Source organism: Grampus griseus, assembly GCF_964374135.1.
Source record: "Grampus griseus genome assembly, chromosome: 19".
Lineage (NCBI taxonomy): Eukaryota > Metazoa > Chordata > Mammalia > Artiodactyla > Delphinidae > Grampus > Grampus griseus.
The window spans coordinates 13343747-13357367 of NC_139013.1; the positions used below are offsets into that span (position 1 = coordinate 13343747).

A 13621-nucleotide genomic window follows, 5' to 3' on the forward strand; every position below is an offset into this window, starting at 1 on the left:
TCTATGTAAAGGGATGTGCATCTATTGTGGCATTTGATTTCCTCCATTTTCCCCAGTCACTGTTGTCCCCACTCCCTCTTCCTGCAGGCAACAGGCTCACCAGTGAAGACACCCGCCCAAAGTCACTCCGCCAGAACGTCTGGAATACCTTATAAAATGCGAATGACCAACCCAACTAAGGATCACGTGACGTGTGCTAGGCCTCCTGGCCACTGTAGGCTGGGACTTGGCATGGGGTAGGGGTGGAATGGCCTGGCCTCAAATCCCAATTTTCTTATAAAGTCTCACCAAACAGAAGAGTGCTGGGGACTAGTTTGCAACACTGGGGACAAACTCTTCTGACTCTGAAATTAACGACTCCAGTTTTCTAAGCGTCAAAATCAGGCTAGGTCCTGATCTGAGGAATTTACCAGCCAGAGCTCACAGAATCCTCATGATTCTGACAAGGGTGCATTATTCTCCCCCTTTCACAGATGAGGAAACTGAGGAACAGAAAGCAAGGACACAAAACCGCTTGAGCAAGCAGCCAGAATACCCCCCCTCCCCCCGCAAACTCACCCCTCCAGCCACTGCCTCAGGGCCACTAGTGGCTGCATCTGTGAGGGCCAAGGGCAACCGGTGCCTCTCCCTCACCAGGAACCCAGTGGCCACACCTGTTCGCCTAGGTTTTCAAGAGGACAGAAGAGCCCAAGCTGGCCCCAGGTGCAGGGCTGGGCTCCTACATCCCATTCACACCCTCCTCCTTGCTGACTCACCCACAGCCCATTCACACCCTCCTCCTTGCTGACTCACCCACAGCCCATTCACACCCTCTTTGCTGACTCATGGCTGCGTGCCCTCCACTTGTGACCTGACAGGTCAGGAAGGTGGTGATGGAGGTCAGTTGCTGGGTCCGGGCAGAGGAGGAGATCAAAGGAAGCTTGGCTGCTGGTGGACGTGGGTGTGGGCAGCCAGAACAGAGGTGGCCCCAGCACAGGGCCATGCGAGGCCTGCTCCCCCGGCGGGAGAGGGGCAGAGTCAGGAAGCCAACAAGAAGGTAACAGGGCTAAGAAGTCAACAAGTCTTTATTAAACGCCTGCAAAGTTACTGGGAAGAGGCCATGATGCTGGACACACCTGTTGAAAGGGAAGGCCAGGGTCAACGTGAGCACAACGGGAGACGAACCTCTAGCCACCAACCACAGCGCCCATGATTGTTTAGGGGCAGATGATCACAGACCCCCTCAGTCACCATCACAAAGGCAGGAGAGTTAAAAGTCTGGAGTCTGGAACAAGGAGGCCTAGGTTCAGGTCGCGGCTCCACCCTGTACCGGGGGCAGGGTGGGGGGGGTGACCTCAAGCAAGTCGCTAAACATCAGTTTCCCACCTATAAGAACCATCTACCCTATGGGATTAAATGATGGCCTTAGAACAATGCCTGTTACTAAGTAAGTGTAGCTCGCTATCATCATCACCGTCATAGTAACATTTATTACGTACTGTTTGCAAGACACTCTGAGCACTGAACTTACATCTCCTCACTGCAGAACCCTTTGCTCCAGTGAGTTCTCTCAGAGAACCCCACCCAGTGGGCACATCTCATTTAGAGTGAGGGTCCACAGCCCCCAAATGTGGAGATGACTGCCCGCTCAATCTTGTTTCTCGATTAAGCAGCAACTTGGTTTGTACTCAGAGGCTACACCATACCAGTCCGTATCTTTCAAACACCAGAATCACACTCGAGACCCAGGGCCTAAGGAAGCAGCCCTTCCCTGTCCCCCGGTTCTCTCTCACTCCAAGACATCCATGCAGCGCAAAGGTGAGAGAGCGCGTGCTAGTGGAACAACAGGTTTGCTCCAGCTGAGCAGCCAGTGGAGTCTGTGTTAGGTAATGTATACGTGATGGTGACAAGGGTAACCTTCAGTGAGCTGTGGGACTAGTTCCTTGCTAAGTGGTGCACGTGGATCGCCGCACTTCACACTCACACCTCCATGAGGTGCCTATCGTGGTGGTGTTCAGTTACTTACAATAATGGCACCTACCTTACGGGGGTGACCTGAGGACCAATGACTTAAAAAGTGTAAAGAACTACACAGTGTTTGTTATAATCATTGGTGCCAACATCCCCCCTTTATACGTGAGAAAACCGAGGCACAGAGAGATAAAAATCTCTTGCCCAAAGTTACACAGCTATGAAATAAAGAACCAAGATCCCACCCAGCTAGCTGGACTGCAGAGCCTGCACTTCTGGTTGGTGTTTTGCTGCGTTTTAGCAGATGCGGGGCTGAGGCCCCGAGAGCCCTGGGATCAGTGAAGGTGCGGGGACACCCTGCAAGGCCCCTCCAGGCCCCGGGAAGTCTTACTGAGTGCTTCAGGGCAGGATATAGTACCCAGAATTCCAGGGGAGGACACCCAGCATTCTCTGCCATCCCTCCCTGGGCAGGCGGCCTGGGACGGAAGAGGTCAGGGGAGTCTGGCAGATGCCAATTTCCTGGCCTTGAACCAGAACCTATTTACCTGGGTCCTTTGGGGCCCCAGCCCTGGTCTGTCAAAGGGCACCTCCTCAGGCCTACAGCCTGAGGCCTCAGGCCACCACTCACTGTCAAAGTCGATCTTCTCCACGATATTCTTGGGCTTAATGCTCTCTTCCTGGCTACAGATGAAGATCTGGCCCGACTCATCGGTGCTCCAGCCGTACTTGCTCATCCACACCTTTAGCTGGCTGTCTGCAGGGGACACAGCAGCACAGGGGCTTTGCGCACTCTGATCCCACAGCACCGGGGGGCCAAGGTGTCCTCCTTCCCTGCCTTCAGCCCACCTGGTCTCCTGCTGCCGGCCTGGTGCTTCTATAGTTCATTCTCCGAACAGCAGCCAGAGGGAGCCTTTTAGCCTTCTCATCCTTCCCATTACAGGGCTTTTGCCTTAGCCTCCTTTCATTTTCTATTTACCTCTCCCATTTCGAAGCTCGGCTCCTAATGACAGCAGTGTACTTATCTGCCCTTTGCCACAATCTACATGAAATGGCTTCAGAATTAGGGCGTCATCATTACCACTGACAACAAGCTTATGGCACCAGGTTTAAGCATTTCTCTGCAACTGTTTTTTGCCTTTAGAAAATATGCCTGTAAGGTTGTCCAGCCAGAGAAGTGTTCTGTTCCTTGAAATAACTCTTTTCTGTATGACTATTATTCATCTGTTTCTCTTTACATTCCATTCTAAGGGTTGTTTCATCCCCTTTTGATTTAATTTCACTTTTAAATATGTAAAACATCTATCCGAGGTAAAGCACTTAGTATAGTGCCTGACTCAAAGTGCCCACTAAAAGTTAGCTTCCACTGAAAACACACAAACATCCCACAGAAAACCCACCTGGCTCAAAAGGCAAAACTACCCAAGACGGTACTTAGAGAAATCTCTCCCCCAACCCACCACTCTCCTCCCTGTTCTCACGTCCGGCCCCCAGGGAGTAACCATTTTCCTTAGTTCTTTTATTTTTCCTTCTTGCGTTTCTTTTTGCAAAATGAGCAAATACACACACATTTTTTTTTTCTTTTTGGAGGGATCTTTTTTTTTTTTTGCGGTACGCGGGCCTCTCACTGCTGTGGCCTCTCCCGTTGCGGAGCACAGGCTCCGGACGCACAGGCCCAGCGGCCATGGCTCACGGGCCCAGCCGCTCCGCGGCATGTGGGATCTTCCCGGACCGGGGCATGAACCCGTGTCCCCTGCATCGGCAGGCGGACTCTCAACCACTGCTCCACCAGGGAAGCCCTTGGAGGGATCTTTAAAAACATAAATCTGATCAGGTCCCTCTCTGCTCAGATCCTCCAGTGGCTCCATCTCACTCAGGGTAAAGGACAAAGTCCTCAGGCAGGAGGCTCCTCAGTATCTGAAGCCCCTCCCACCACCACCTCGCTGCCCTCAGCTACGCCCCCTCACTCACCCTGCTCCAGCCTAGGGCTTCCTGGCTGCTCTGTGAGCACACGGGATCCTCACATTGGCTCTGCCCTCAGGTTGTAACCGTTCAGATGCTGCACCTCCTCACCTCCACGTGCCTCCTGTCCCCCCGCCCCTCGCCCACCCCAGCCCTCTCTAGGGGCTGTCATGCATGAATTCCCACTGGACATGTACATCTTCATTTGTCATCTGCTTTGCCAACTCCACAAGAACGAATCTGAGTCATTCTGTGTTGTTCACTGCTGTGGCCCCAGGGCCTTGAACACAGAATAGGCGTTGAATTAATTTACGCAGAATAAATGAATGAATGCCACAGGAACCCCGCCAAAGAAGGGAACATTTTATACTAATTCCTTATTCCCTCCCTGGGCCTTCAATAATGACCTGGTGAGGCAGGGGTGGGCCCATCTGAGAAGCTGGCTGAGGCCCACCGCCCTCCTCGCTCCCAACCTCCTAAACGGGCACTAGGGACCCAGAGGGGGCCTTACCTGTCAGATCCCCGAGCATCTCGGCCAGCAGCCAGCGATCAATGTGCTGATAAGTAATGCCCACAACATGGCAGATAACTGTGGAAATTAGGGACAAAGATGATGAAGGGCCACCCCCAAGACCCTGCTGCCACTCCCTCCCCCGCAGCAGGGAGCCCAAGCTCAGAGAGGAACTTACATTTTCGGACAGAGTCTTCAAAGCCAGTTATACCTTCCAAGAGGTCCATGTTTTCATCCAGGGCTTGCTGTGAGGGGATTTACAATGTTGAAATAACAGTAACATCAATAATGTCAAGAATATTGACACTGACAATAGCAGAAGTGAACACCCCAGCATCCACCCCACATGCCAGCCCTTCTTCTGTGTGCAACCTTATGATGCAACAGTTGCTGGTTTTTTGCCCATTTTATTTTTCTCTCTGGCTGCACCGCACAGCATGTGGGATCTTAGTTCCCTGACCAGGGATCGAACCCGCACCCCCTGTAGTGGAAGTACAGAGTCTTAACCACTCGACCGCCAGGGAAGTCCCTTGCCCATTTTAGAGATGAGGAAATCAAAGCTCAGAGCAGCTAAGTGATTTGCCCAAAGTCACAGAGCTGGGGTTTGAACCTGGCAGGCAGAAACCACAGTCCCAAGAGAGGAGACAGATACAGATTAGCTACCTACACTCACCTACCTCCTCTTGGCTCCCATCTCCGAGAAAAGGGCAACGGTCCTACCACAGCCCACGAGGCCCCCCAGGATCTGCCCGCCACCTCCTCCCACTCACCCCCTCACTCCAGCCACTGGGGCTCCTCGCTGCCCCTTAGAAATTCCAGACACCCGCCCACCTCAAGGTCTCTGCGCTGGCTGCCTTGGGGGCTGGAACTCTCCTCCCCCACGGCTACCACTCCCACCTCCTTCAGGCCTCTGCTCAAATGCCACCTTCCCAGCCAGGGCGCCCCCCAACCTCAGTGTGAGAAACGAGGAAACTGCAAGGACAACGGGAAGGAGCAGCCGGTGCAGCGGGAGGAAAGCCAGGAGAGCAGCTGTCCCGGAGGCCAAGAGACGCTGGCCAGGCAGCTGGGCTGGGGCCTGAGAACTTCCTACTGGACCTAGCAATGGGGACGTCACTGTGGGTCTCAACAAGAGTGGTTCCACGGCCTGCGTGTGGGTTGGGGGGGCAGAGGCTTGGTCATAAAAGCCTGAATGCACTGAACGGCGGCGTTGAGTTCATGTGAGCAGGGGGAGAGGGGAGGCTGAGCACAGGCAACCTGGCCCAGGGGCGGGCTGACCGACAGTCCCGATCCACCTGAGACTGAGGGTTTCCTGGGATGTGAGACTTTCAGCTTGAAAACCAGGAAAGCCCTGGGGAAACTGGGCCAGCCAGTGCCCCAGGCGGGAGCATGGCTGGAAGGGGAGCAGAGGGAGCGGGCGAGAGGCAGAGCTGGTGGGGAGTGTGGAGGTCCAGGGAGCATTCTCTTTTTTAGGCTAGAACTCACTGCGGGGTGGACGTGTTCCATGGTGACAGAAACGGTGCGGGAAGGCCAAGTTTGCTGCTATCAGAGACTGGGGAGAACGGCTTGGGTGATGCTGCTGAGTGGGCCAGGGGGAAGGGGGTCGGTGCACCGGAGCAGGGGTGCCTGTGACGGGAGGAGGGACAGGTCGCCCACGAAAAGAGAAAAGTGCTCTGTCAGCTGCCGGTAGACGTCTGGCCAGGCGCAGGAAGTTCTGCTTTGGCTGCTTCTATTTTCCCATGAAATGAGAAGCCCGATCGTAAGCTGAGGTGGGGAGAAAGTGGTGGTGATGGGCAGCTGTGAAGAGCTGTCCAGGCGAGGGGGAGGGAAGCAAGGCCCCAGGCCAGGAGGAGCTGAAGAGCGGGTCTGGGTCGCTTGCTGGGTCTTCTCCAGCCTGGAGCATCCCCTCAGACACAGGTGTCGAGGGGAGAAGCGCACGCCTTGAGCTGAAGGAGGAAGCAGAACAGAGGACTGGGGCTGCTGGCCAGGCCCAAGAATGTCGGGTCGGAGACTTGACCTCATGGGGGCGAGCTGGGAAGCGAGGAGGGAGTGGTCGGAGGGTGGAAACGTTTGACATTCATGGGCAGAAGAGGAGGCAATTGAGTACAGGCCGGTGGTTCCCAGCCTTAGCCGGTGATCAGAATCACCAAGGATAAGTGTTTAAAATCCCTAAGCCTAGACCACACCTGGACCAATTACATCAGATTCTGTGAAGGCAGGATTCACGTGTTCGTATTTGTTTTTTTAATTCCTCAGGGGTCCAATGTGGTGAGAACTGGTCTAGGATGTGAGGGGCTCAGGACACAGGTAGGACAAGAAATCCGGAAACTGAGAAGTCAGGGTGGTGGAAGGATGACGGATCTGCCCTTTCAAGTATCTGAGAATAAAGACAGCAGCGGTAAAGAGTGGCAGTGAGCTAAATTCTTCACAAAAATGAGGAGCAGTCATGGGGGGCGGGCAGGGGGGTGCTGATACCAACAAAGTGGGGCAGGAAGTGCTATCACAGGCGCTTCGGGGCTGGGGCCTGGGGGAGGGGAGATGGGTCTGGGAGCGGCAGTGAGAAGCTAGGAGGCCATCTGGCCTCCCACTTGGGAAGCTGCAGGAGTGGGAAGCCAGGCTCAGTTAGAACAAGAAAAGGGGGAAGAGTATTTAGAGGATGGAGGACTTTTACTGGAAGAACGTGGGGGGGAGGGGAGGGAGAGAGGAGGGGGAGAGGAGGGGGAGGGGGAGGGGAGGGGGAGGGGAGGGGAGGGGAGGGGAGGGGAGGGGGAGGGGGGAGGGGAGGGGAGGGGAGGGGGAGGGGAGGGGAGGGGAGGGGGAGGGGAGGGGAGGGGGAGGGGAGGGGAGGGGAGGGGGAGGGGAGGGGAGGGGAGGGGAGGGGAGGGGAGGGGGAGGGGAGGGGAGGGGGAGGGGAGGGGAGGGGGAGGGGAGGGGAGGGGGAGGGGAGGGGAGGGGGAGGGGAGGGGAGGGGAGGGGAGGGGAGGGGAGGGGAGGGGAGGGGAGGGGAGGGGAGGGGAGGGGAGGGGAGGGGAGGGGAGGGGAGGGGAGGGGAGGGGAGGGGAGGGGAGGGGAGGGGAGGGGAGGGGGAGGGGGAGAGAGAGCGGGCCGCGTGAGCACGCTCCTGAGCTTTGCGGGCAGAGGAGAGGACCTGGGAGTCCTGGCTCCGGGTGAGGATGACCATTCCATGTGACCACACACGCAAAGCTCTGAGCACAGGGCCCACTGCCACAGAGGCAGCCAACAAATGTGCATGGCCGTGACTATTTTTTTTTTTTTTTGGTACACGGGCCTCTCACTGTTGTGGCCTCTCCTGTTGCCGAGCACAGGCTCTGGACGCGCAGGCTCAGCGGCCATGGCTCATGGGCCCAGCCACTCCACGGTATGTGGGATCCTCCCGGACCAGGGCATGAATCCGTGTCCCCTGCATTGGCAGGCGGACTCTCAACCACTGCGCCACCAGGGAAGCCCTGGCCGTGACTTTTAGCAGTCTTTTCCCCGCGGCCCAGTCACCACCCTGACCACGGACCCAAGAGAAGTTACCCAGAAGGCCTGGAAGTGGCATGTCTCCAGCAAGTCTCCGAGGTACAAAATCTGCCGGATGGGCCGTTCTTCTTGCTGGGAGGAAGCGTTAAGGGCAAAAGGTCTTGGAGCCCGAGGAGGCTGCTGCTGACCCTAGACCAGCCCGCCCACCTGTGTGCACCGCAGCACGCTCGTAATGGTAAAAGTGAGAAACACCCTAGTGACCCAGTGATGGGGACAATTCAACTGTGGCCACTCCACACACTGAGATCGAGTCACCTCTTATAGAAGTGACATGGAGAAAGCGATGAGACACACTGTGATAAGAAAAAAGCAAGATGCAGAATGATGTGTGTAACAGCCCACCATTTGGTTGGGGAGGAATATGTGTCTATAAACACCTGTACTTATGTACCAGTAGGGTATCTGTGGAAAGGTAGCCAAGAACTGCAAACAACTGCTGTCTTCGGGGAGGGGAGCAGGTGGCTGTGGGATGGGGAGGGAGGAAGCCTTGGCTTTTTCACTGTACACTTTGTTGTACTTTGAAAAGTGGACAACGTGCCTTTTTTAAGCCACCGGAACAGACCTCTGGGGAAGGTGGACAGTCTCTCAGAAGGCAGGTGCTCCCATGGACACACCTGGCAGAGCAGGTTCAATGAGGAAGACACTTCTCAGCCCAGCCACCAGTGAGCAGGCCAGTTTATTGATTTTTCACTCAGTATTTCTTCACTGAAGACCAGCACTGTGCCAGACACTGTGCCAGGCCCTGAGGTTACCTACAATGAAGTTCAGCTGACAATCTAGCTCTTCACGGCTCCTGCCTTTTGCCTGGTGGTCTTTACTCAGCTAGGAAGCCTCATGGGAATCTTTCTAAAGCATAAATCTACCCATATCGCTCTGCAGCTTTAAAGCCTTCTACGGCTCCCCAGTGCCCTTTCTGAGTTTGACCAATTCTGTGGCGCAGCTGTGCCGAACTTCCTCTACTGCCTCTGAAAACCAGCACTGAGCTCTTCTCCTCCTCCTCGCCCTACACACTATTTCCTTTGCCTGGACCACCCTTCCCTACCACTTCACCTAATTCCTCACCTTTCATATGTTCCCTCCTCCAGTAAGCTTCCCTAGCATCCAGGCAGGTTCAGGTGCCTCTTGCTCTCTAACCCCAAGCCCTGACTGTTTCAGGCTGTCACCGACAGGACAGGTCTCCCCCACTGGACTGTGAGCTCCGTGAGGGCAGGGGGCCAGGCCTTCCTCAGCCTCCACAGTGCTCCAGTCCCAGCCAGCACCGGGCCAAGCTCAGAGCTCAGTGTCTGTGGCTGAACTCAGACCACTTCCCCATGAATTCAGCTACCCTGCCCCGCCCCCTCCCACACACCCAGCCCGGGAAATGGGAAGGATACGTGGGCCTGGTCGATCATGCACTTGCACAGCGTGAAGTCGGTGTGGGGCAGGTTGGTGAGGGCCTTTAGCAGGATCTGGGCGGTGACTGTGGTCTGGAAGAAGGCTGGGTTGAACTGGTACCTGAGAAGGGGAACAAGAGACACAGTAGCAGTGCTGTCTCCAGGTCCCTGGGCCTCACCAGGTGCCAGACAGGCTGCCCACTGCTTCGGCCCAGAGTCTGGGAGCTGGACACACCTGGGCTCCGATGCCAACCACACCACTCTCTGGCTGTGTGACCTTAACCTCCCTGACCCTACTTTCCTGCTCTGTAGATGGGGACAGTTAATCCTCACAACCATGCAGTAAGGCAGACAGTGTTGAGTGATTCACAAACAAATGAGTACGTAAGAGGCAGTCTGCAGTACTGGTCAAGGCTCTGGAGCCAAGTGCCTGGGTTTAAACTTCAGTGCTGAGTGACCTTGGACTACTTATTTATTTATTTGTTTGTTTGTTTGGTGGGGACTAGCAGACTACTTATTTTATTTTTATTTATTTTATTTTATTTATTTATTTTTTTTGCGGTATGTGGGCCTCTCACTATTGTGGCCTCTCCCGTTGCGGAGCACAGGCTCGGCGGTCATGGCTCACGGGCCCAGCCGCTCTGCGGCATGTGGGATCCTCCTAGACCAGGGCACGAACCCGTGTCCCCTGCATCGGCAGGCGGACTCTCAACCACTGCGCCACCAGGGAAGCCCGGACTACTTATTTTAAATGCTCTGTGCATCGGTTTCCTCCCTTGCAAGACGGGACAATAACAACCATATCTAGCTCTCAAGGGCAAGTGAGCGCACAATTACCTCACATCTAAGTGAGTTAATACACACAAAGCTCCCAGCACAGCAGCTGCCACATGGGGAGCACTCACTAAGCAGCGGTTATCACCAATAACCACCCAAACAACCTCACAAACACAACTGTTGTTATCTCCATTTTATCGATGGCAAAACCGAGGCTATGCAAGCTATAAAAATTACACAGCTGGTAGTATGTCAGTAAAGCACTGAGGAGGAAGAACCCAAACGCCCACTAACAGGAGAACAGATAATTAAGACACAGACACACACGGAACACTATACAGCAATGACAACAAACAAACTGCAGCCACACAGGAAAAGGATGGAGCTCACGAACCCAGGGCCAAGTGGAAGACGCCAGGCGCAGAAGAGCTCCAGCTGCATAATGACACTCATGTCAAGGTCAAAACAGGCAAACCTGAACTAAGCTAATCAGGATGCGTGTGTATGTGTGCGTGTGTACGTGCACGTGCAGTAAATTCACATAAAGCCAGGCCATGAGAGCATACCACGAGAGTGGTTACCAGGGTCAGGGTGGTTGGCACAAAGCATGTGGGGCAAAGGACCAGGGGTGCTAGCAACACACAGTTTTTCAATTTGGATGGTGATTACACAGGTGTTCATTTATAATCGCTTGTTAAACTATACATTCGTTTTATGTACTAGCCTGTATGTGTGTTTTTATTTAAAAGCCATCCCTCCTCCAGCCCCAACTTCTCTGGCTTCCTAGTCTTGCACATTAAGAGAAACCACATCCTATCCAAAGTATCAATATATAAAGAGCTCATACAACTCAATACCAACAAACAAACAACCCTATTCAAAAATGGGCAGAAGACCTGAATAGACGTTTTTCCAAAGAAGACGTACAGATGGCCAAAAGGCACAAGAGATGCTCAACATTGCTAATCATCAGGAAAATGCAAATCAAAACCACAATGAGAATCATCAAAAAAAACAAATAACAAAGCATTGGCAAGGATGTGGAGAAGAGAGAACTCTCGTAGGTTGTTAGTGTGATGTAAATTGGTGCAGTCACTATGGAAAACAGTATGGAGCTTCCCCCCAAAATGAAAAATAGAACTACCATATGATCCAGCAATTTAACTCCTGGGTATATATCTGAAGAAAATAAAAACACTAATTCGAAAGATACATGCACCCCAATGTTCAGAGCAGCACCATTTACAATAGCCAAGATCTGGAAGCAACCTAAGTGTCCATCAACAGATGAATGGATAAAGAAAATGTGGTACATATAAACACATACACACAATGGAATATTACTCATCCATTTAAAGAAAAAAAAAAAAGAATGGAAATTTGCCATTTGCAACAACATGGTTGGACCTAGAGGATATCATGCTTAGTGATGTAAGTCAGACAAGGAAAAGCAAATACCATATGTTTTCACTTCTATGTGGAATCTAAAAAATAAAACAAACGAATGAACACAACAAAACAAACAGACTCATAGGTACAGAGAACAAGCTAGTGGTTAACAGAGGGGAGTGGGGTGGGGGAGTGGCAAAACAGGGGAAGATAGGGGACTAAGAGGTACAAACTACAATGTATAAAATAAATAAGATACAAGGATGTAATGTACAACACAGAGAATATAACCAACATTTTATAATAACTTTAAACGGAGCATAATCTATAAAAATATCCAAACACTATGTTGTATACCTGAAACTAATAGAACGTTGTAAATCAACTATACTTCAACTCTGAAAAAGAGAGAGAAACCACATCCTGCAGGCCACCCCCAACTCCCACCCCACCCAGTGCTGGGAGTGCTGGCTACTGGCATGGGGGTGGGAATGGAGGCAGACACTCACAGCTTCAGGACAGCCAGGTTGGCTTCCAGATCATAGGCATTCTCCTTGGCTTGTGTCTCCACATAGCGCTCCAGGGCTTGTGTCTCCACATAGCGCTCCAGGGTGGCCAGATTCTCAGGATTGTACCTAGAGTAGAGGAGAAACAAGATGGGTAAGCAAAGAGGAGACAAGAGCTGAGGCCCGTCACTCTATGGAACCCGGTGGGGGGTGGAGGGCACTGTAGCCTGCTCCTCCCTCTTCCTTTCTTCCCTCCCTCTACATCTGTCACTGGCCATTTGCTCTACTCAAATACTGAATCAGCTCTATAACCTCTACTGAAGCTTATCCACATCCCAGACCTAAGTGTAATCTCTAAACCCCATCAGAACCCTGGAGTCTTTTCTAGGATGCCTCCTCAATCTCTCAGCCAACCAGCTCTTGCAGCCTGTATACCTGGTCCCCTGGACATCTTCGCCACCCACCCCTTCCTTCTGTCCCCAAACCCCACTGTGGTCTAGCCCCATCCTCTCCTGCCTAGCTTCCCTCATCCCAGCCCCGACCAATCTATCTGTGCTTCCCCCATCACCGCTCTGACCACTCCTGGCTATCACTGTCTATTGTCTGGTCTGCCTGGACTCTGAACTAGGAACTGCATGAAAGCATGACCTTTGGCTGTTTTTGGTCACCTGTGGTCCGCAGCATTGCCCAGAACTGACCGAGTAGATTTTAGTAAACATGTGTTCAATGAATGACATGAGGAAAAAAAAGGAGAGCAATAAAGAGGCACTGAGAGACACAGTGAGACTGAGGAACAGAGAGAGGAAACTGAGGGGCTGATAGAGGGAAAGCTGGGGAGCAGAGAGGGCGGGCTTAAAGCAATTAAAGAGGGGGAGACTGAGCGGTTGGCAAGGCTACCTCCTGCCTTTAGGCCTTTACAGTGCTTTCCTTAAACATGTCCTCCAGGATGACTGAAAAATCCCACCCCTTGCTGTCTCCAGAAAACCCTCTCCTCCACCCCTCTTGGCCAGAAGTGCTCCCTCCGACCAGGCTCAGACCTGTCGATCCCCTTAAGCAACTTGCCCACGTTCGCTCTCATCTGCTCGAACATCGCCATGACTGTTGTCGCCTCCCACACCAGGGCTACAGCCGAACTCCCGGCCGGCACTGCGTCCTCGAGAACTGGAAGAGGAAGAGCTGGTGGAAACGGAAACTACGTCTTTGTTTTCTCTCCAGCCCGAGTGGCGGTGAAGGTGTGGGGAAGCTCTGGAGGCTACTGCCACGCTTTCCGGCTGCCGCGTGACTTCTTCCCAGCGGCGCAGTTAGCGCGTGCGCATACGCTCTAACCGAGCAGAAGCGACGGCGCGAGAAAAGACCTAGTCTAGCCCAGTGCGCAGGCGCTTCTAGAGGCGAGGAGGCGGGGTAAGGTTTTCCGGGGCCTCGAGTATCCAGTTCCAGTCCTTGGGAAGTGCGCGGGAACTCCCAGTGAAGGAGCCTGTTTACTGGTGGCTTGCACCCACGTCGCACTGCGCGCGGCCGTGAACTCAAAACTGTGTTGGAATGCACGTGTTAGACAGATTCCTTTTGGGCCGTGGCCAAGTCCCGAGGAAGGTGCTCTCTGAGGTCCCCTTTTGGCC

The 13621-nt window shown here is 53.5% G+C and overlaps 1 protein-coding gene across 1 annotated transcript; it reads right to left on the reverse strand.

Moving 5' to 3' along the window:
• Positions 1–1046: 1046 nt before the first annotated feature.
• Positions 1047–13289, reverse strand: EIF3K (eukaryotic translation initiation factor 3 subunit K). The gene is made up of 8 exons (XM_082676156.1): positions 13043–13289; positions 12009–12134; positions 9334–9454; positions 7958–8032; positions 4599–4665; positions 4421–4498; positions 2579–2704; positions 1047–1115 (listed from the first exon to the last, which is right to left on the reverse strand). The coding sequence occupies exons 1-8, from the start codon at positions 13099–13101 to the stop codon at positions 1084–1086; spliced, it is 684 nt and encodes a 227-aa protein (XP_082532282.1). The 5' UTR covers positions 13102–13289; the 3' UTR covers positions 1047–1083.
• Between the last annotated feature and the right edge of the window lie 332 nt (positions 13290–13621).

Coding starts and splice junctions, on each gene's coding strand:
- EIF3K (XM_082676156.1), bottom strand. CDS start 13,101: ATGGCGATGTTCGAGCAGATGAGAGCGAACGTGGGCAAGTTGCTTAAG. Junction 9,455..12,008: donor AACCTGGCTGTCCTGAAGCT/GTGAGTGTCTGC, acceptor TCCCCTTCTCAG/GTACCAGTTCAACCCAGCCT. Junction 4,666..7,957: donor GCCACTTCCAGGCCTTCTGG/GTAACTTCTCTT, acceptor ATCCCCTCACAG/CAAGCCCTGGATGAAAACAT.